The sequence below is a fragment of the Drosophila ananassae genome, chromosome 2L (genome assembly GCF_017639315.1).
Source record: "Drosophila ananassae strain 14024-0371.13 chromosome 2L, ASM1763931v2, whole genome shotgun sequence".
Lineage (NCBI taxonomy): Eukaryota > Metazoa > Arthropoda > Insecta > Diptera > Drosophilidae > Drosophila > Drosophila ananassae.
Genome location: NC_057927.1, coordinates 11772653 through 11796008, shown reverse-complemented (window position 1 = coordinate 11796008; position 23356 = coordinate 11772653). Strand labels below are relative to the sequence as shown.

Genomic DNA, 23356 nt, shown 5'->3' with positions numbered 1-23356 from the left:
CGCATAGCCGGCCAAATGTGAAGCCCGGAAAAGCGAGGTTCGGTGCTTGACATTGAACTTCAACAGAAGTCCAATGACTTGATCCATTATAGTGCAAATAATCGGTCAATAGGCATTAGCGGAAGCACTTCGATTCACCCACAAACACACTTTGATTCGTTTGCACCTCGTCGCTAATAAGTCAGCGACAAATTGCCGATCATCGACTTGTCCAGTGTGATTAGGATTACAACGATCTAACTCGCTAATCAATATGCATCAAATTCCCCAAAAATAGCCAATAAAATGCTAATGTAAGCGCCCATAAGAGATCAGCGAAAAAATTTGCAAGTTCACCGGATGAACTTGAAAAAGATGGTCCAGTGAGAGAGGCAAACAATTTGGTATCTGGCATCTTGTATCTTGTATCTTTAAGATTCGTGCGAGACTATTTGCCGTGATCGCTCGAACGTAGCGTGTTGACCGAATAGCCCGGCAGCTACCTGTATTGTTCAATTTGTTGTAGTCTTGTGTATTTTTCAGTTTTTTATCTCACATAGGCTTCAACGTTGCAAGCCGGGAGGCGACGATTCATTTTAGCGCCGGACATCAACGGGCGCGCATGCGCATTCGAAAGAAAATTCGGTCAATTGATCTGGAGTATCTGACAAGTGAATCTATTTTGAGTATCTATTATCGTGGCACACTACAATTCAGAGCAACCGCGCCCACTTCGTAAGTGCATTATTTTGGCATCGATTTGCATCGTGAAATGTGTTTAGAATGTCACAAGAGGATTCGAGACATTTTGTGAGCAAGTGATCAGTGAGCGAGTGTGTGGCGTAAACCTACTAACCTGAGTAATAATTTAGCTATTTCTGAGAACAAGTCTGGCTTGGTAGGCTCAAAAATGCAGTTGCACAAAAAGTCTAGTGAATGGTTCATATTTATGAAGTAGATTTGGCTCTTTGGGGAATTCTTTCAATTGGTATTGCGTATAAAATTTTCTGTGTTTGTCAGTGAATTATAAAATTTTGTTGTAAAAACCCAACTATTTTAGAATTCAAAATAACTTAAAATTACACAAAAAAATGCATATGAATTTTTAGACGTTTATATCTTTAAGATTTGCTATTTTATTTGTTAGATTATGATCATATAAAATGCTATAAGCAAAGGTTTAAAGAGTATTACCAAATTAACCAGACCATTAATTTAGGTTATCACCTTTATTGGCCTGATTATTTAATAAAGATATCTATTTTTTAGGTAGCAACTCAAATTTGCTAAGCTTTTTAATGAGCCACTGTTTTAGTCATAGCTTTGGAAATCGACACAGTATAATTTGATTTTAGATTTAGTAGACTCCATGTTATAGTTATCGAGATCTTTAAGCAGCACGTCTCGGCCAATTAATTGCGGCTTAATGGCCCGCATTGATCGCTGTAGACTTGATAACCAGAACATTAATGAATGCAACGCCCTTCGGAGGGCGGTCCTCAAAGTGAAACCAGCATGACCGGGTTCTTACAGAGTTGTAACCAATCGACCATGTCCAAAAGGCAAGGCCAAGGCTAGAACTTATTAAAGCCAAGAAAATACGGTGATATCTGTTCGTCAAAAATAGTGTATTTTAAGCGGCTTTGAGTTTGACTTGGCTATTGTTTCGATTTACTTTTGAGCCTCTTTGCCGCCTTATTGAGGTTAATTGTAATGATTTATTGACATTGGTGCAATTTTATTCGCTCTTCGAAAAATTCCAAATTGAAAAAATTTGCATACGCAAGCATTTGGCGCCCACTGCTTTAAGTAATTTCATTTAAACTTTTTTTCTTTTGATATTTTTGGAAGTGTCGTCTTCGGCTTTATGGACATCCGCGTGCGGTTTATGGGTCAACGCTTAAATATTTGCTTGGTCTCCTCGATCAATTTATTTTGTTATTTTTTCTGCTTTTATTTTTTGCAATGTTTGCTTTGATTCGGTTTCTTCTTCATTTTGGTTTTGTTTTGATCCCAAACCGGTTGGCTAGCATTAACTTTATTGCGCTCCTTTTGCAAAGTCATTATTTTTATTGGCGTTTTCGATTTTCTTGTAACCGCAAAACCCGTTGAACTTGAGCTCAAAACGCGATCGGGACGAGCTGCAGTGGATGGGCGTGAATATCTCTCAGAACAAAGAAAGGGAAAGTGAACTCCTCAAGGCTGCATTCCTGAACTCCATTCTAAATAACTGAAATAATTCTGAAAAATATGTTCTGCTGACGGAAAAATAAAAAGAATTGATCACAAATCATTAAAGGTACTCTTCTCAAGAATCGATTGATTATTGGCAAGGATATGGCCTTCGGTGGGAGCCATATTGGCCTTCCATGCATTCTCCCCAACTTTGAAGGGGATCGTCCAGAAAATTTGATGAAAAATCTAAAAAATATTTTGTTCTGAGGTTTTGATGCAGATCGATGGAGAATCGACCTACAAATCGTTTAAGGTATTCCGTTTAAGAATCAGATGGAAATTGGCTAAGATATAGCTATCGCTGGGGGCCATAATGGCCTTCCATGCATTCTCCCCAACTTTGAAGGGGATCGTCCAGAAAATTTGATGAAAAATCTAAAAAATATTTTGTTCTGAGGTTTTGATGAAGATTGACGGAGAATCGATCTACAAATCGTTTAAGGTATTCCGCTTGGGAATCAGATGGAAATTGGCTAAGATATAGCTATCGCTGGGGGCCATATTGGCCTTCCATGCATTCTCCCCAACTTTGAAGGGGATCGTCCAGAAAATTTGATGAAAAATCAAAAAAATAGTTTGTTCAGAGGTTTTGATGCAGATCGATGGAGAATCGATCTACAAATCGTTTAAGGTATTCCGCTTGGGAATCAGAAGGAAATTGGCTAAGATATAGCTATCGCTGGGGGCCATATTGGCCTTCCATGCATTCTCCCCAACTTTGAAGGGGATCGTCAGAAAATTTGATGAAAAATCTAAAAAATATTTTGTTCTGAGGTTTTGATGCAGATCGATGGAGAATCGACCTACAAATCGTTTAAGGTATTCCGTTTAAGAATCAGATGGAAATTGGCTAAGATATAGCTATCGCTGGGGGCCATATTGTCCTTCCATGCATTCTCCCCAACTTTGAAGGGGATCGTCCAGAAAATTTGATGAAAAATCTAAAAAATATTTTGTTCTGAGGTTTTGATGAAGATTGACGGACAATCGATCTACAAATCGTTTTAGGTATTCCGCTTGGGAATCAGATGGAAATTGGCCATGATATATGTATCAATCGCTGAGGGCCATATTGGCCTTCCATGCATTCTCCCCAACTTTGAAGGGGATCGTCCAGAAAATTTGATGAAAAATCTAAAAAATATTTTGTTCTGAGGTTTTGATGCAGATCGATGGAGAATCGACCTACAAATCGTTTAAGGTATTCCGTTTAAGAATCAGATGGAAATTGGCTAAGATATAGCTATCGCTGGGGCCATATTGGCCTTCCATGCATTCTCCCCAACTTTGAAGGGGATCGTCCAGAAAATTTGATGAAAAATCTAAAAAATATTTTGTTCTGAGGTTTTGATGAAGATTGACGGAGAATCGATCTACAAATCGTTTAAGGTATTCCGCTTGGGAATCAGATGGAAATTGGCTAAGATATAGCTATCGCTGGGGGCCATATTGGCCTTCCATGCATTCTCCCCAACTTTGAAGGGGATCGTCCAGAAAATTTGATGAAAAATCTAAAAAATATTTTGTTCTGAGGTTTTGATGAAGATTGACGGAGAATCGATCTACAAATCGTTTAAGGTATTCCGCTTGGGAATCAGATGGAAATTGGCTAAGATATAGCTATCGCTGGGGGCCATATTGGCCTTCCATGCATTCTCCCCAACATTGAAGGGGATCGTCCAGAAAATTTGATGAAAATCTGAAAAATATTTTGTCCTGAGGTTTTGATGCAGATTTATGAAGAATCGATGTACAAATCGTTTAAGGTATTCCGCGTGGGAATCAGATGGAAATTGGCCATGATGGAAAGATAGAGCTATCGCTGGTTGCCATATTGGCCTCCCATGAGATTTCCCAAATTTTGAAGGGGCATACCAATAAATAAAAATCTTATTTGAAAATATGAATTTAATTTTTATTTTTATGTTTTCAGATTATTTTTTGTGAAATATGCGATTTCTAGAAGGAATAGTTCTTTGGTTGTGTTTTTTTTACACCGCTTGGGCCCAACTGTTGGTGGACTGGGCCCGTGACTTCGAGACTTCGTTGCTTAATACCAGAATACCTGACACAACCCGCTTTCTGCCTGAATATGATTTCATAATAATTGGAGCCGGCAGTGGCGGCTGTGTCCTTGCCAATCGATTGAGTGAGATTTCCTCGGCGAGTGTTCTTTTGTTGGAGGCAGGTGACCAGGAGACCTTCATCAGCGATGTCCCCCTCACGGCGGCTCTCACCCAAATGACCCGATACAACTGGGGCTACAAGGCGGAACCCACTCCTAATGCCTGTCAAGGTCTCAAGGGGGGCGTGTGCAATTGGCCCAAGGGGCGAGGTGTGGGCGGCACTAGTCTGATCAACTTTATGCTCTACACTCGCGGTCATCGGCGGGACTACGATGAGTGGGCAGCGGCCAATAATACTGGTTGGTCGTACGATGAGGTGCTGCCATACTTCCGGAAATCGGAGAGGGTTGGAATTCCAGAGCTCTACAAGTCGCCGTACCATGGCCGCAATGGACCATTAGATGTCCAATATACAGACTACAGATCGCAGTTACTGAAAGCCTTCCTCAAATCTGGCCGGGATATGGGCTACGACATCACGGATCCCAATGGGGAGCACTTAATGGGCTTCGCCCGTTCTCAGGCCACCATTCGGAACGGTAGGCGCTGCAGTACCAGTAAGGCATTCATCCAGCCAGTGGTCCAACGCAAGAACCTGCACATCTCCATGAAGAGTTGGGTCACCAAACTGATAATTGATCCGGAGACAAAAGCCACCACTGGAGTAGAGTTCATTAAGCAGCGCAAACGATACGTGGTGGGTGTCCGGAAGGAGGTGATCCTCTCAGCGGGAACTATCGCCAGTCCCCAGCTGCTGATGTTGTCTGGAGTCGGCCCGGCGGATCATTTGCGGGAGCTCAACATCTCTGTGGTGCAGGATCTTCCAGTTGGGCACAATCTTCAGGATCATATAACACTTAATGGTCTGGTTTTCGTGGTTAATGATTCCACGGTCAACGATGCCCGTTTGCTTAATCCCTCAGACATCTTTCGGTACATTTTCGCCGGTCAGGGACCTTATACGATTCCAGGAGGAGCCGAGGCCTTTGCCTTTGTTCGGACTCCCAGCTCTACTTTTGGTGAGTATAATTTTATGCCACAATTATAAAAATTTGAAGAATTAATGAAATATACAAATTCAGCCAAGGACTATCCGGATATGGAACTGGTATTAGGAGCAGGATCCTTGAGCGGAGATCGCTTCGGCACCATGCGAAACCTTCTGGGCATTACGGATGAGTTCTATGACACAATGTTTGGCGATTTGCAGAATAAGGAGACATTCGGACTGGTGCCTGTTCTTCTTCGCCCCAAAAGTCGCGGTCGTATTTCGCTTCGGAGTCGAAATCCATTCCACTGGCCGCGAATGGAACCCAATTTCATGCAGCACCCAGATGATATAAGAGCTATGATAGAGGGAATTGAAATGGTAAGGAACTACAAGCTAAAAATTGTTTAGATATTACAGCGTTATTATTATTAAAATTTAAACTTTACAGATCCTTCAGCTGGCCAAATCCAAACCTATGGTGAAGATGGGCACTCATTTTCACGCCCGCCCGTTTCCGGGATGCGAGCATCTTAAGTTCGGCAGTGAAGATTACTGGAAGTGCTGCTTGCGGCGTTACGGGTCGAGTTTGCAGCATCAATCGGGCACCTGTAAGATGGGACCCGTAACAGACCCCTCGTCTGTGGTGGATTCCGACCTCAGGGTCCACGGCATTAAGGGTCTACGGGTGGTGGACGCCTCCGTAATGCCGAATGTTCCGGCTGGACATACAAATGCCATTGTGATAATGATTGCCGAAAAGGCCTCAGATATGATCAAGAATGCGTGGCGCATGAAAACGACTCCATTGGGCTCATAAAATAATATTTAAGCTGTTATTTATTTTTGTTAGTCTTATGTTAAGATAGAAGAGTAGGTTTGCATGTGATCGTTAAGATAGTTTTTACGTTTTTACTTGGATTTCTTGGGACCCGAGGGAGCAGCATTCAGATATGGAATGTTTTCTTTTCAATTTGTGATAGGTGACGAGTGTTCTCTAATAGTAAGTTAAAAAAACCTTCGTAACAAATATAAATAATTCAATAATTTTTGTATTATTAATGCTGTTTTATTTATGTATTCTCTCAATTTTAAAAAGCGCGCCAATAAAAAGAAAACTGTACACGTTTTGCAGCAGCTAGCTTCTGTAGCTCAGCATTTAAGCTTTCTAAAATAAAGTGACCAAGCTTACGCAAAATAGTTGATGTTGGCTTTAAAAACCTCTGTAACTGCCTCTTTATTTAAATATCCGGACTATGTTTATTAAAAAGGATTTAGTAATCCTTTTGAAAAAATATAAAATATTTCAAAGCATGCTAGCTATAGAGTAAAATATTTATTGAAACTTGTAGAAACCATTATTGAATGTATTCTAATAATGAATGTACAGTAATTAATTTCCTTTAAGTCCCCAATAATTTAATTTAAATTGGGCTGCTACTCAATGAAAACTTTAACATCTAATGTAATATTTTTCCACCGAAAAAAAACAATGTCACGCACAGGCATATTTTGCTTCGAATGGGTCTTGATGGCTTTGCGTGCTTTGTTGAGGATTGTTTTTAATGACCGCCGCCCGCCAGTAATTGCTGTTCGCCCCTCGGAGCGGAGACAAGTCCTGGCCTAGCAACCGTTGCGTTTTAGAGGTTCCTTAACCCAGCAATAAAGTTAACCTACATTGTCTGGCCAGAGTGCGTATGTGGGGCCTTGGCCACGTGGCGTATGAGCAATAAGTTTAATTAAATATTCACATTGTACTTATGTAGGCGTGTGTAGCTAAATTTAGCCTGTCACAAAGGTATGCTATTCTAATTTTATATATTTTATTGCTTACAAATCTCGACAGTAAAGCTAGTCACTTGATATTCCTTTTTATTATGCTTTTAATTGCGGATGTGGCCCATAATGAAAATATAAACCTTTAAACAAAAATATTTTGGCATACATTTTCAACATTGAATTTCTTCAAAGGGATTCCTAGGAAAATGCCCACCTTCGGCTTTTGTATCGACTTGTCTACAAAACGTAAACATTTTAGCCATCCTGGCCTGGAATTATTGAACGTCAATGTGGGCGGATACTTAATGCCAAACTTGCAAAGCCCCCGGAGCTTAGAACGGGCATATTTTGGTGAAATATTCGTGCGGGTGGACTGGGCTCGGACTCTTGGTGGCCTGTTCAAATTACGCGGCTGCCAATGACGGTGGTCATGGTTCAACAATGCGACATTTTGGGGCTCAGATTCCAAATTCATGCTGCCTGCCGCAAAACAATCCAATTACGCTCTCGGTTCACTGCAATTTTCGTGCTAATTGCTTTGAAAAATACTGGGGCCAACAATGAAATGGAACCTGAATGATGGCCGGTGTTTATGTTTACGTTGCTGTGCGGGCAAAGTTTGGGACATAAAAGTGCAGCATGTAATTTAAATTTCCAGGTTTTGTTTTCTCCCACCTGGTCCGCTTAAAGGGGTTTTATTCAAAAAGATTTTTTATCTGTTTCTATGGTGGGCCAAGGGGAAGTTGAAACGGATGCCACTCAAGGCAAGCATCTTAAAGATAAGGGCACCAAATGCTCCAGTTAAAAGTTGCGGGAGGAAAGCCGTTTCGGAAATGTCTGCTCATCGCATGCAAAGTGGCAGCTCAGTGGGTTGCCCTATCTGCTGCCCTTGGCTGATCTAATTAGGAATCTTATGACGTGAGAAAGCGACTGGCATGCTCCACCGACTGTGCAATCTGGGGCGTGTTTGCAACTTTGCAACATTTTGCATGCCACGGACTTCTTTATCTGCATTCGCTCCTAAACATGCTTCAGTTGCGCTCAGGAGATTCAATTTATTTCATTAAAGCATCAAGATTCCATGGCATAGTTTTGATTAAACTACTTTTCAAAAGTGTGCGAAGAATTAAACAAAATATTCATGGAGTTTGGAACTTTACGTTGAAAAACTGTAAGAGCGGTCAGCGATGACTGAAACGGTAGCCGGTCAAAAGCTTAATGAAAGGAAAACAAGTTCAGGTTTAGTAAAACCCAACAAAGAAAATGTTTCTGCTAAAGGAGGAAAACTTTTTCTTACGAAACAACTAGCCAAGAACAAAGGGAAAAGTGCGAGGAAAGTTGTGAACTCTCGAGTGCAAATATGCATGGAAATTGTTCGTGAGAAGTTCCCTTGCAACTGAAATAAATTCAATAGCTCTTCAACAGTTTAAAATTCTTTGACTCTTAAAAACGTAGAATAGTTTTTTATAGAATACTATATTTTAATTATCAAGAGCTTTTCCAATTAGGGTTGGTCCTTTTTTCGTAAGAGGGTTTTCGTGTATCTTACTTTATTTTAGGGAAAATGCCAGCAGAGTGAAAACTTTTGGTCCTTTTGGAATACAATTTACGCTATTTAGGAAAAATTGGTCCAACATATGTTGGTTGATGAATTTTTGCAACTTTACGAGGCAATCCAAGTTAAAGTCATTTCGCAAAGTACACGTCAATCCGGTAAGTGCACGAAAAATATGGCAGCCTAGGCCAGAAGGGCGTTATAATTTATGATAAGCCAATAAAAATAATTGAAAAGCATTAATGCCACACAGCCTGCGACTGGCAGCGGTTAATGGCCAACTCACATCAGCGAGCATTGAACCTACTGCCACGGTTGGGAAATGTCCTTGTCTGGCTGAAACAAAGGCGAGTCGTCCTGTTGCCGTTCGCTGGCTCCTTCATCGATTTCTCGCTGCCGGAGAATCGAAGTGAAATCGGAGCTGGCACTAACCAGGCTACCGGAATATTCAAGTAATGGCTTGCAATAAAAAAGGAGCCATAAAAAAAACAGAGAGCCAGCTGAGGGGCAGGCAAGAGAAAACGGCAGTACCAAGGAGCAGACCAAGTCAAAGTTGAAGGAGGCCTCCTTGCATCTCGGAGCTGGGTGAATGGTTTGAAATAAATAAAATATTAGATGTGGAAACTGGGGTACATATCGATTTCAAATAAAGTCACTTTAACAATTTGGTGATCAGGAGATTTTATTTTTGGGAGTATGATGTCAACAAAATATTTTTGTCAATTAGGAAATGTTTTTTAGAGTAGACTCTAATATGATTCGTTTAATCAAAAACCATTTATAGTGTATAAAGAGACCCATACTTTTATTAAATATGTAGTAACTAATTGACAAAAAAATTGATTGGAAATCGAATTCCCCAAACTCTAACTGAAATATTTTTGAAAATAAAGTGAAATATAATACCTATTTGCGGGAGGAAAATTTAATTAAGGCTGAAAGAGAACATGACTTTTTAAAAGCTTTTAATTAACAAACCATCCTTCCGGAAACTAACTCAAAAAAATATCATGACATTTTCCCTCCATTGGAATCGCCTCCTAACCCTTTTGAATGTCAGGGTGACAGGCACCTGACGAGAGGCTAGTGAAATGACAAACAATTTGGCGTCCTAGGGCGGCGCTTTGGAGCAAGTTTTTGCCGACTCCTGCTGGCCACATCAAAGCTTCAAAAAAAGTTTGATTGAAAGGCCAAAACCAGCGAGGGATTGTTTGGCTAAAACAAACTCGCAGATTGGGCGGTGGCTTTAAGTTTTCTGCTTCTGTCACTTGGCTTTATTTATTTATTTATTTATTTATTTATTTCGCCATTGAACTAAATCTTACATGGCTACTTTACAATCTAACTTACATACTACTTAGAAAATGCCTAACCAATAAGGCCCTTAAAACATGTCTCTCTGAGCCCCACTTCATTCGGAGGCTAGGCGGTAATGCATTAAATAAAGCTAATGCTCGATCAATAGGCTCGTTCAATAAATAATTGGCCCTACGACAAGCGAGTTGAAAGGGTGAAAAGGAGCGAAGATCCCTCTGGGGCACATTAAAGTTAATAAGCCCCAATAACATGGGGCAATCAATTCTGCTAGACACAATATTGTTGATGAATGTTAGTGCTGCCACCATGCGCCTATCCTCAAGAGTACATATGTGGAGGAGAAGGCACCGGCTATGGTAGGAGGGTAGAGGATCCACAAACCTCAAAGGGAGAAGGGCAAATTTTAAAAATTTCCTCTGCAGCCGCTCAACTCTATTAGAGCTAATTCTACTTGCGGGGCTCCAAATAATAGAGGCATATTCCAGCCTCGACCGGACATATGCGGCGTAAACGCTGAGCTTCGAGTACGGGCACTTGAATTGGTCAGTATGCCTCTTCACAAAGCCCAACATGGCATACGCCTTAGGCATTATGAAGTCTAAATGGCTGGAGAATTTAAATTTTGAGTCAAAAAGGACGCCAAGATCAACCACCTCCTCCATTAGTTGCAAGTCATGGTTGCCAATTGCATAGGAAGTACAAATATCAAGCGCCCTTTTACTATAACGAATAAAATGACATTTAAGTAAATTTAGAGGAAGAAGGTTGAGGGTGCACCAAGTAGAGAGTCGGCGCAAATCCTCCTGCAGCATATAGCTATCTCTAATGCAGCTAATGGCCTTAAAAACTTTAAGGTCATCCGCGTATAACAGAAAGTTCGAGTAATGAAAGCAAGTGGAGATGTCATTTATGAATATGATGAACAGGAGCGGGCCCAAAGAACTACCTTGCGGAAGGCCAGATGTGGCAATGAAGGGGCTCGAGGTGGCATCACCAATGGGAACGTGGCATGGTCGGTCTGCCAAATAAGACTCCAACCAACATAACAAGGAGGAATGAACGCCTAATCTGAAGAGTTTAGCAAGTAGGGCTGCGTGGCAAACTTTATCAAAGGCTTTAGAGAAGTCAGTATAAATGGCGTCAACCTGACTTCGGCGTTCAAAGGCTTCAAGGCACTGCTTAGAGAAAACCACTAAGTTAGTTGTGGTGGATCGCCCCGGCAAGAATCCATGTTGATTAGGAGAAATAAGGTTACGAATCAAAAATGTTAGCTTTTTGGTGACTATACGCTCAAGTAATTTGGCAATATTACAGATCTTGGCGATAGGACGATAGTTTGTGACATCTGCCCTACTGCCACCTTTGTGAATGGGCATGATCGAAGTAATTTTCCATCGATGAGCAAATTTACCAGATGATAGAGATAAAGAGAACAGAAGTTGCAAAGGTGTGGTTAAGGATGAGATACACTTCTTAATGAAGAATGGGGAGATACCATCCAAGTCGAGAGTATGCGACTCATTAAAATGACTAGAGGCTTCGATAATGTCAGAATCAGATGTGTCCAAGCATCCTACCTCAAGAAGAGGCAAGATTTTCTGAAGTACCTCCTGCTCATCCCAGGAGTCCTTCGGCTCAAGGTTAGAGGCAAAATATTTAGCAAAAAGTTCAGAGATGCCCATATCTGAGTTGGCTGTCAAAGCTCCATAAGACATGGAAGAAGGTATATCAGAGGATGATTTTTTCCCATTCACAAACCGCCAAAACGCTTTAGGGTTAGATCTGAGGCTGGCTTCAACATCAGAAATATACTGATTATATAGAAATTTATTGAGGAATTCAAACTCACGCTTGCATTGCCGGTACAACTCACCAGCAATTTGATCCCCTGTCTTTAAAAATTTCTTATAAAATTTGTCCCTTCTATTCTTTAAGTTTTTTAGGCCAACTGTGTACCAGGGCAACTTGTACGACCTTCGAACCCTAATCGAGGCATTATTGTCGATAATATTGAAAAGAGCAATCAAAAACTTAGTGTAACACTCATCAATCGCGCCATCCGAAAAAAGGGAAACCCAGTCAAAACTTACAATAGCGGTATTAATAAGGAATAGATTAGCCTCATTAAAGTGATAATAAGAAATAGGTGAGGTGGAAGGTAGAAAACTATAAAATTCAATGTATATCAACAATGGCTTATGGTGCATATCACACGGACTTAATGGTACATTACAAATTTCTACTTTACTATGTACGACATTATTTAAAAATATCAAATCCAAAATTTTCGATAAATCATTATAAATATTATTTACTTGGGAGAGGCCCATACTAAAAATATCATCCAAGACTACGATTTCATGCGATTGATGAACATTGCTGGGTAGCATGCCCAGGGACTCCGGGTCCCAAGACCAAACAATAGAGCTCAGGTTGAAGTCGCCGGCTACCATCAGAGCGGTATGGTCCTCCATACTACCGCAGACACTGGCGATATTCTCCATATGCGCTTGATAGATGCTGAATGCGCTGTTTGGTGGGATATACGATGCAATGATGACGAAAGGGCTCTGAATGCCCTGGATTGAGACGGCTAGCTGATCCAATATAGGGTCGTCCACCTTAAGGTTAACCACTGTGGCCAACATGAATCGGCGAATAGCGATAATCACACCACCTCCTCGCTCACAATGGGTGCTGGATGAATCACGGTCTTTTCTAAATACTTGATATAAGTTGGGATCGAAGAACTCGGCGGAACTAAAGTTGCTATTGAGCCATGTTTCCACGAGAACGATTACATCAAAATCACATACTGAAGAATTCAAGTGCAACAAGCGGGATTTAGTCCGCATTCCAGATATATTTTGGAAGAAAACTTTTAAGTTCTTATTAGAGCTCGATGCAGCAGGATCCATTCGGTCCACTGTAGGAATAGGGCGGCTGGGTGGTAAATGAGAAGGCACTGGCAGGGCCCGGATACAAGAGGCCGCATATCCCAAACGCATAGCTTCCAAGATAGCCAACGTGGACACACATAACTTTTCCTTAATCTCCAAATTGGACCTATGAATATCCAATCGCCGTGCGAATCCAGTGACAGGTAGAGATAAAGATATAGGGCAATTAAAGTTTTGAGCATCCACGCGTAGCGATGCTCTACGCTCCAGACCAAGATGTAAACAAACATTTCCTCCGGTCGCAAAAAAGGGAGCACGAGCAGTCAATCTCAAAGTGGACAGCCCATCGAAGAAAGATAAAAAGATGAACAGAGAGCGGCTCCTAATAACGCGATCTCGAACCATTTGTTGTAGTTGGAGATCAACAAGCGAAGATAATATGCAAACAGCCCACCTTGGAATCAGCTGTTGTTGTTGGAGCAGATAGTGCATTGACGGGAGCAGAGTATCGTAGGAAGTGAAATAGACATCAAAAGTTTCCAGCGCCGAATGTTGTTGGCGGCTCAGGAGAGGGAGAACATGATGATGACCAGTCGAAGAATGAGAAGAAGAAAAAATAACGGCTCCAGCGGCGCCGCTTACTGGGGGTTTTTTGACGTTCCAGGGTTTGATAAAGGGAGTCTCGCAGGGAGGTCAATAACCTTTGCCGGCTCTCTATGATGAAAACGAGTGACTTTTACCGACATGGGCCAAAAATCATCATTGAAGACAGCGGGGAAATGTTGCTCGGGAATTCCCAATTTAAAATTGACGAATTTTAGCGCGTTGATATCAGCATCTTTTTTAATCAATCTAGCACAGGCTACGTCACTGGGGTCCAGGTGCAACTTATCAGCAACAAATTTGCACAGTGCCTCCGGTTGGGTAGCCGTTGCAAATTTACCAATGTGCAGGTATTTTAAGCTGGGCATAACTTGGAGCTGCGCACAGCTGGGTGCCTGTCCGACAATGCGCCTGTTTGGGTTATTCCTCTTATTTCTTGGGACAGCCACTTTTGACACATTTGGGACCTGGGCCAATGAAGTCTTTTTATTTCCAGCGTTAGTAGAATTAGACGGCGGTGTCACTAGTTGAGACCCTTCTGAAGTAGCCATGGGTCCAGACGAGCTCTCAAGTGCATGATCAAATTTGGCGTTAAGGCTATGGTAAAGGGATTCCAGTTCCAGAACCTTATTATTCAACTCATCAATTTTAGAATGAGAGTCATTGCCAATAACGCAGCTATCACACTGCCACAATAGGTTTGGAATGTTAATTAAAAGTTTAATTGCCTCCGACGGTAGATCAACACAAGCGGTATGGTAGGCACGGCGGCAAATCGATGAGCACCGAACGGCCTCACACCCACGAAGCTGCGTAGCAGTAACTTCCCCACTGCACTCCGTACATACGAGCGGCAACATTAGCAGAAAATAATTAACGTCCGAACGCAAAGAAAGCACGACTAAGACTGCTTTGCTTTGGCGTTTAACATTTTCGGTTAAAAGGAAAAAAAGCCAGTCCAGAGTACGGCAATTAGCTAATTAAAATCGTGTGCGAAATTGGGGAAAAGCCAAAAAAAGGATGCCACACAATTTAATCTTATTTATGGAGGCGAATCCTTTTAGGATGTAACCCATTATGTGCTAAGCTCTTGGCTTTCATCTCTTTAACAAAATACAAAATGGGCTTTCAAAATATCACGTTTAAGCTGTGCTGGCAAATTGCGGCATCGGAGCCAAGGCCATAAATCAAAACCCATACATTTTGTTATCCCTCGTGAATATTGCTTTATTTTATTGTTGAGTTTTAGCTGAGCTAATGCAGCGATTCCCAGGAGTACTTTTCGTTTCGTGAGTTTTCCACGGCCTTCTGGGGGAGATTTTCCGCAAAATCTCCCAAGCATCTCCCAAGCACACACGCATATTTATTTTCGGAGCTTTTAATGGCAAAATTTATTAACTCCGTAAAAAATGTGAATCCGAGATACCTTTTGAATTATTTATGGCGGCAGTGGGTGTGCAATAAATGCCGAAAACCCACTGGGCACATAATAATAATAATCATATGATTTGCTTGAGGAATTGGTGTGTGATTAACACACATCGAGCAGCACTCGTTTGGTCCAATTAGCGGACCATTGTCGGAGTTAATAGTCGGACGTGTAACCATCAAGCGGAAAATTGGTCAATATCACTGGCCGGCTCTGAAGCAATCAACAAATTCGTTGGCCACTGGGATTTATGACTGGAGTGGTGTGGTGTGGACTTAATGCAATATAAATGGTAATTTCCTGTTTTAATTCATTCCGGGTGTCCATATTTGCAATTTGGACAGTTGCCATTTAGGCTCCCGGTGCTGTTCCAAATAATTTATGCCTAATTCATGGACTGGTTTGTGAGTGTTAAGGCCAAAGCCTGTTGCTGACTGACAGGACCCACCAGTGGGGGGCACAATAATTCAATCACATCAAACCCATCAAAACTCGAAGTAATTCATTTGTGGGGTTTCTTTTATTCTGCATATGGTAGAGTTCTGGTTGTGAAGGAAGCCTCAGATATTAAGAGAAAACGAAATGAAATTTCATATAACTCATATCGAGTTTTGGATGTCTGCCTAATTTTGATTAATTATTCAGCTTAGGATAAAGTTTGGGCTTAAAAAACATTTAAAGCCTTCCATTGTGAGAGCACCTCTTCCCAGCTGACATGGGAGACCAGAGCAAATATTTGCGAGCTGTATTTTAAATTAGGGATTTGGCAGCATGTTTTACTTTCGCCGCAACTCACGAACACGTGCCCAATTTTGTTCCGGCCTCGTTTGGGATCAGGTGGCGTTAACCCTTGTAGGCCTTTGTTGACTCGTCGCCCACCGCCTTTTCATTAATTTTCAGATGCAAATGCAGCGTTTTTTTGTTGCCAGTTTCTGTTGTGAGTACATTGCCCAAAATGGGACCAGCATCTACACCTTTTTTCACCTTTCATCGGCAGAGTACCCTTTGTTGACAGTCCCCAAAGCGAAAGGTAGGCTTTCAGTAAATACCTGGATTTATTTACATAGCTTTCACTTTACTTTCTTCCAAAGAGTATTTAACATTTCTTTGGTATTTAATTAATCTTGGCTTTTATTTACTAAGCTGTTAATATATTAAATCAAACCAGTAATGCGAATAAAACGAATTAAGCTTTCTCCTTAAGGTAATTATAGTTGCATCCTCTATGAATTAATATAATGGGCTTTAGCCCATTGTTAATGGCTTATGATTTACTGTTTCAATTATGGATAATTTAACTGATTCAGGAATTAATTTGGCCAATTAGTCTGTCAGCAGCAGTCTGCCTCGGACAGGTAGGCCGACAAGGACTACTACTAAAGGCTCTGGCACATGTGGCCATAAATATTTTCCAAACAGAAAAAAAAAAATATTTTACCTTCTATGTGGAGTATCCTTGAGACTGCTACGAGCATGCATCAGCCATAAATATTTGGGGGTGTCTACCGCCAGTGTGTGTTGGCATCCTAATTACATTTTAATGCTCCGGCATTTGGCAGATTTTATGCCAAACGGTAACGAGGTCCTTACACGTCGTTTATGACAATGATGATGGTTTACAGGCTGAATATTGAGGCTAACATTATGTTGCGGAAGTTTCCTCAAAGTTGGAGATGCCTGTCGAGTAGTAAACTGCAAATTTTAGAGGGCCTCGAACTTTCTTCGAATTTTAAATTTATGATATTCTCCTCGTTCGCAGAATCAATTTGGTGGCAGGACTAAGACCGTCTTAACAATCAATGAGTGAAAGTGACTCAACAACTGCCACGAATCAGTTAAGAGCACGATTGCCCGCAGCCATCCAATCAGCGAAAGTAAAAGCAAAGTGCTGTTAAATTATGAAACTTCCCTCGCCTCGCATACCAATGAGGTGCAAATATGTAATATCTTATATACGTACGTATCCTTGGCAAACGCCTCTGGATGAGAGCGGATTCAATGGGATGCAAATTTGGTGGAATTAGTTGAGTTGGCTTGACACTGTCTTGCTTTCGCCCTGAAAGCATTTCGAGCTCGAAAGTGTTTAAAGTTTTATCGAAACCATGTACCCAAAAACTGCAATTAAATATGCAAATTAAAGTTGAGTTAAGCGAGCCGTCGCAGAGGCATTCGGTGAATGCTAATTTTCCGCACAAATTTAAAAGGAACCGCAAGGTAAGCTGGATTTTCCATCAAAGGAGCAACATTTTCCATTTAGTTGAGTGGAAAATACATACTTTCTACAGCAATCATTCTTGTTGGGGAAACATACTTCGCATGGTAGATCCTTTAATTTAATAAAATATATGAGTGGCAACTAGTTAATGTTATTGCTATTAATTTGCAGTTTGGTTGGCTGCATCGCACCCATAAATTAATTATACGCTCCGTTGGCCCTTCCAAATTGTACGGAGTCCGAGTCCAGTGTGGTCCTATGGCTTCATGTGTTTATCTAACAAATTGACGTTGCCTGCAGCATCAGTAAAGTGGAGTTGGGAGAGATGGGTCGGCGAGGCAAATATTTGCTTTTGGATGCTGCAGGCTGTTTGCATTTGCTGTTAAAATTTGGATAGTCATCAAGCTGCAACCAGAACAACAGAGACAGTGATCCGTTTAATAAAGTGTATACAGAGCTGAGGCTGAGTCGGCATAACTACATATCTTGTCAGCCAACCTCATATATAATTTAACATTTAAGGGACACCCTTTAAGGTCAAATTTATTGGTTTATTCATTGATTTGAAACTAGCTATATGAACTTAATAAAGGTCAATAAGTCTCACACATCTGACCCAAAACTATATTTGCAAAGGGTATAAAATACGGCAGGAAACTGAATACTTATACCATCCAGCCTTTGAGAATACTGTGGCAAGTCCGACCCAAATTCGAAGGGCTTTTCCGTCCGCTTGTTTGTCTGCCGCGAATTATACAGTTTTTCTGTTTTCATTCTGTTTCTTTTATTTTTTTTGTTTCTCTGGGCAACACTGGGCGAAAGCAAAGCAACATTCTTTATAGCCTGTTGTTTGACCCACTCCACTCGGATGTTCAAACAGACGCCGCTGTCAACAGCCCCGAAGGCTCGAGGCTCGGATCTGGGCAACTGGCGCACTGCGAACGTGGGACTTTAAGGCTGGCTGGCCTTCAGCTCTGGGGCTACAAATGCTGGAATGTACTTAAATACTGCCTTCAACCAGCTTCGACATAATATTCACAAAAATATTTTACAAAAATGTTGCCAAAATCAATTGAAAATGTATATGGAGGGAGTCCTTTTATTAATTCAACAACTCAAAAGTGCTTAAGTTCAATCGAGCCAGTTCGCTGTCCTCCCTCGCCGTCCTGAATTGATTTATTGTTGGCCCTACTTGGACTGAGACAATGATAATCTGAACATAATACCAAATTTCGCCCCAAGGAAGGGGCCTAATGATTAAGCACTAAACAATTGATGGTATCAGATGCTTTCCATCGCTGTTTCACTTTCCTGACAAGGGTTCACGATGTCAGAATCAAGGCCAAATCGGTAGATAGCCAAGATTTCAGTAAGGCTTCTTTGGGCAAAACGCCTACATGGGCTGGTCAAGGAAAATAACTTTTAGGGCGTGATTTTGTTGGGAAGATATTTAATTTAAAGAAAATATCTTAGCTTATTGCTTCTTCGTTTTTCAAACTATGTAAAATCTTCTTGGTAGTCAGATCTATTTAACGTATAAGGATAACAATCCTTTTTTCCTTTTTCCACTCAAACCACTTCCAAATCAAAGGCGACATTTACACCCCAATGCGCCCATAAGTTTCTATTATTATTCCAAGAGGCGGGTTTAAAGCCGTCGCAAAGGATTTACGGAAGCAGAAAAAACACAAGCATATCTGTCAGTTGGAATTATCCTTTACGGTTTATCCTTTGCGGCGCATTTGCTACTGACTCCTGCCGTCTATTTTCTACGGGGGAAGAAGGAGCGGAAGGATCTTCCCACATCTTGCCAGTGAATGCCACTGTTCATTAAGGAAAGTGCATTCAGGAACAGCATTGAGAGAATCGCAAATAAAACAACAAAGCAATTTTCTCTGTTTCTATTCATTATTTTTATAGATTCTCTTTTAAATATTTCCTATTGAATAGGGATTACTTGAGCTTTTCTTAAAGTTGAGCACTCTTGTTATTTATTGAATATTTATTTTATTTCAACAAAGAAAATGCAGATTGATTTAAATCAAATGCGGACACAATTTGGACATGATTCTCGGGGAAATTGTCAAACTTTTGGGCTGTCTAGAATACAAATGAAGCGCCAAACGGCATCCTTAAGTAAATGTCCTGTTAGCAGCCAATAAGGCGTAGCCCTCAAAAAAGGAATCCATTGTAATGTCTCATTATGCCGAGTACATTCTGGCACGGACTTTTATTGTCCCGAATGATTGTGGCAACATCTGGCTGAGAACTACCACACAATGTGCCCGTAATTGTGGCGGAATCGACTGAATGGAAATGGAAATATGCCCTGTCGTCTTTTGGCTTCGATCCAGCTGGCAGAGTATGGAATAGCATAGTTGGGCTCTGGCTAGAACTAGCATTGAACCATTTTAATATTTAAAATATCATTTACCTTTTGAGAATGGGACGGGAATGTCGCTAAATTATTCAGCATCTGGCCAGCTGGGAAACGAATAGAAACGCCCCCAGTTTCGTTACTTTGAGGACTTTTCATATGAATATGAAAAAGCCAAACCATAAAAGTAAATAAAAAGCCACCACCTCATGTCAAAAAAATATTTTCAAATGACAAAGTAAACGAACTTTCTTTTAATCATAATTTAAAGCTTTAATAAATATAAAATTTTCCTTCCAAGAAATTATAAATGTATTTTGATTTAACTAGAGATTATTTCATCGCAACTTCATTAATTATTCATCGGATTTATGTACTTCGCGTCCCGGGACAACAATAAAGTCCTGCGCCTGAGCCAAGAGACAACCAAAAACAAGATGAAAATAAGCTAAATTAATTCTCACGTTGTTAACCTCCACGAAGGAGGAACAAACTCGAGATTGCCGCAGAGCGTATAGCAGATTAGGGTCCCTGACCTCAAGGAGATGGCGACGTGCTCGTTGAAAACAGCATTAACTCCCACGAGTGTAATGACAAAAAGCGTCTACAGACCTCGAGACAGCAAACCAAAGCAAAGGACATTCCATTCCATAGAATTTCTCCTCAGCAATTTCCCCCATCCAGCTGTCATTTTTGGGCATTGTAATTTTGATTTCTAATGGACTGACGCTGATCCTCTTTAGATTTCACTTAATCCTCCGATTATTCCGCTTATTCAAATTATCACCCATATACATCTTGAGCCACTTAATTTGTGGATAATGCCGGGACTTTTCATCTTCAAAAAAAACTTGGCATTAAAGCTTGCCAGGACTGCGAACACTGCCTTTGAGCTGAAGCGAAGTACAATTTATTATGCGTCCGACCCGAGAGGTTCTCATATTCAATCTGACACTGATCAATGACGGCGATTTCTCACCTGAGCCAGGTAAGTGAAGTGGAAACACGCATTTCGAATTGATTGGGAAAATAGCCAGTGTGGATAATGGAAAGTAGGTTTACAGACCATTCTTTCCTAATGGTTTTTAAAAACACAATGGGGAATTTATTACCATTGAGGTAGCTCCGAGAGTTATGTATATATCTTTAAACTTGAATCCATTCTTGCTTTCCATCCTGAAGCACAAGTCAAGTAAACCTTGAACCTTGTTAAACTTTCAACATAAGGCGCATGAAGCATAATTTCAGGATTGGCAATGCATCCTGACAGACTCTCCTCTTGGACAATGTGCATTCCGTCTTGACAATGAGCAATGTGAGCAAGTGTCAGGCCAAGGAACAAGGACATAAGTTCTGGGCGAGGGATCAGAGTCCACCAGCATTTGGCATTCAGGCAACGCCCGAAGCAACAGCCGCTGTTCCCTGCTCCAAGCTCTGAGCTCCCATTGGGGCTTTATAGGAATTCTTGAACACTATCGCTGAAATCAGTGTGGCTTTACCAGTCAGCCCCACCTTTGTCTGGTTGTCTGCCCGTTGTTAATGATGATGACAACGAAAGTTGGTTGTGCTCCTGTCACCATCCACTTGACATGTTCAGCACTCGCCTTGTCCTCAACTGTCTGTGGTCATATCGCCACAGACATATGTCAGCCAAAGTTTGAGTGACTGTGGAGCCAAGTCACACATGGTATCCGGATGCGAAGATGGCGGCGAAGGCATGTCACGGATGTGGCATAACATATTCAGGTGGCCACCCAATCATTTAATTTTAATACAAGGCATAGTTTTGAGAAAATCAAAGCCATTTCAGTGAGGGATATATTTTAAATGCTTTTTAGATTTTTGAATTTGTATTTCCTATTTTTAGCAGAATTTTGAGATGATTCTTACTTTGGGTATATCTATATAATGTATAATATGTGAAAAAATATAATACTAACCAGTATAAAAAACTAAAACCAGTTGTTTATTTATTCATTTATTATAATAAAACTCTTATTTTTCAATATTGATGAAAAGTATAATACCACACATAAATTTATAATTTTATCCATAACGTCTTCCATAGGGAAATAAAGAATAAATATATAATATATTTTATTTCTTTACCCAAATTTATTACTATGTGAATTATGAGATTGGGCACCATGACCGGGTTAAAGGTGTTTTTATTTATTTGGCGTATATCCTGCGCAGACTCCGTTTCCGACTCTATGGGCAGCGCAGCTCCTTCGCTGCCTCCGTCGCAGCTGACGTTGGCAGAACAGGACACGAAGGAGAGTCGTAAGTCCCATGGAACTCTAGTAATTATACGTCCTTCAAGGGAAGCGTATCATAAAAAACAACGGAGCCACCATTTAATATAATTTTATGTTTAAAACCCACACAAAAGCGAAGTTAGTTAATATTAAAAACTAACTTTAAGGGGGCAGGATGGTTTCAGAGGCTGAAAAATAGCAGTTTTTTGCGATTTTTTTTTGTTATGTCTGAGTAAATATATCAATTCAATTTTTTTACACAATTAATGGCTATATTTGGAGAGTATCTTGGAATTTTTATTTTTAAGAAATAATTACAATTTATCCCGTAACGGGCAGTCGGCCGGGGTCGCTTCCAAAAATTGGTCTCTTGCGGTGCGTAAAGTCTGGCCTTACAGTGTTATCGGAAATACAAAAATTGAATTGATTTACTTTAAATATTAGTTTCTTGTGCGGATGAACGAAACCATTTTGAAAAATATGCGATTTTGAATTTTTGGCGCGGTTGTAAAGTCGGAGGAACCATTTTTACATAAAAATCCGCCCATTATTGCCCGTAAAAATGGTGAAAAAAAATTAAAAAAAAAAAAAAGCATTCGTTCATCCGCAAGTATTTATTGTATTAAAGATGTGTGCAAAATTTTATTTAGATCCGAGCATTACTTTTTGAGTTACGTTACGCACCGACTTGAAAAAGTTGTTTTGAGAAAAACGCGTCTAAAGTTTTAAAAGCAATGGAAAGTATATGGAGAGAAAGAAACTAGAAAATCGGTATCTCAGCAAGTTTTAGTCCGATCGACATGAAACTTTCACAGGATATTCCTAAGATAATGTTCTATTATATAAAAAATTTCTGAAAAAAAATTTTTTTTGAAGTCTCAAACCATCCTGCCCCCTTAATTTATAATTAAAATTTTATTACATTTTCTTTGTTCATAAATATAGTTCCACCTATAAAAATCTTTAGAGAAGGGAGAAATACAAAAATCTAGTGACTAGATTCTACTTTATTAAAGTTCTAATAAAATTAAGTATACGCCCGGTTGAGCAATAAGTAGCTTTCATGTTTCGTTCAAGCCCATCAAAAAATTTATACAAAAACTTTACAAAAGCAGAAAATGTACTATCATAAATGGTAATTTCTTTAAAATGTCCAACAAAAGACAGCCCAAAGCATTTGAAACGTTTTGATTGTTCAACAGTGCTTGTTCATGCTTTTTTGTGTCAAAATCAGTTGTAGTGTTCTGATTTTTCAATTTGCCCGAAATGCAGGAAGTCTTGTTTTTTCATCATGGCAGTGTAATTTTTTCTTTACCCTCCACAGGAGCAAAACATGAAAATTTTATGCAATTAAAAGAGAAAATGTGTTTTGGGGAAAACCACAGATGAACATGGTAGAAATGGTGGTCAGAAAAAGAATGTTACAATGAGAAAATAAATAATTTGGATTTTATTAAATATAACATTAAAAACTACTTCACCCACCAACCAAATATTGTATGTAGGACATGCGAGAATGTATGCGGAATGTGTCTGCTGACTTGAGGACCTCTTGCACTCGTGACATGGTAAAAGATAGTTGATAGCGCAGAAAT

General features: G+C 40.3%; 1 protein-coding gene across 1 annotated transcript; it reads left to right on the top strand.

Annotated features, from left to right (window-relative positions):
• The first annotated feature begins 556 nt into the window (after positions 1-556).
• LOC6499556 (glucose dehydrogenase [FAD, quinone]) lies at positions 557-6390 on the top strand. The gene is made up of 4 exons (XM_001954353.4): positions 557-714; positions 4148-5359; positions 5423-5709; positions 5780-6390. The coding sequence occupies exons 2-4, from the start codon at positions 4165-4167 to the stop codon at positions 6146-6148; spliced, it is 1851 nt and encodes a 616-aa protein (XP_001954389.1). The 5' UTR covers positions 557-714; positions 4148-4164; the 3' UTR covers positions 6149-6390.
• The last annotated feature ends 16966 nt before the right edge of the window (positions 6391-23356 follow it).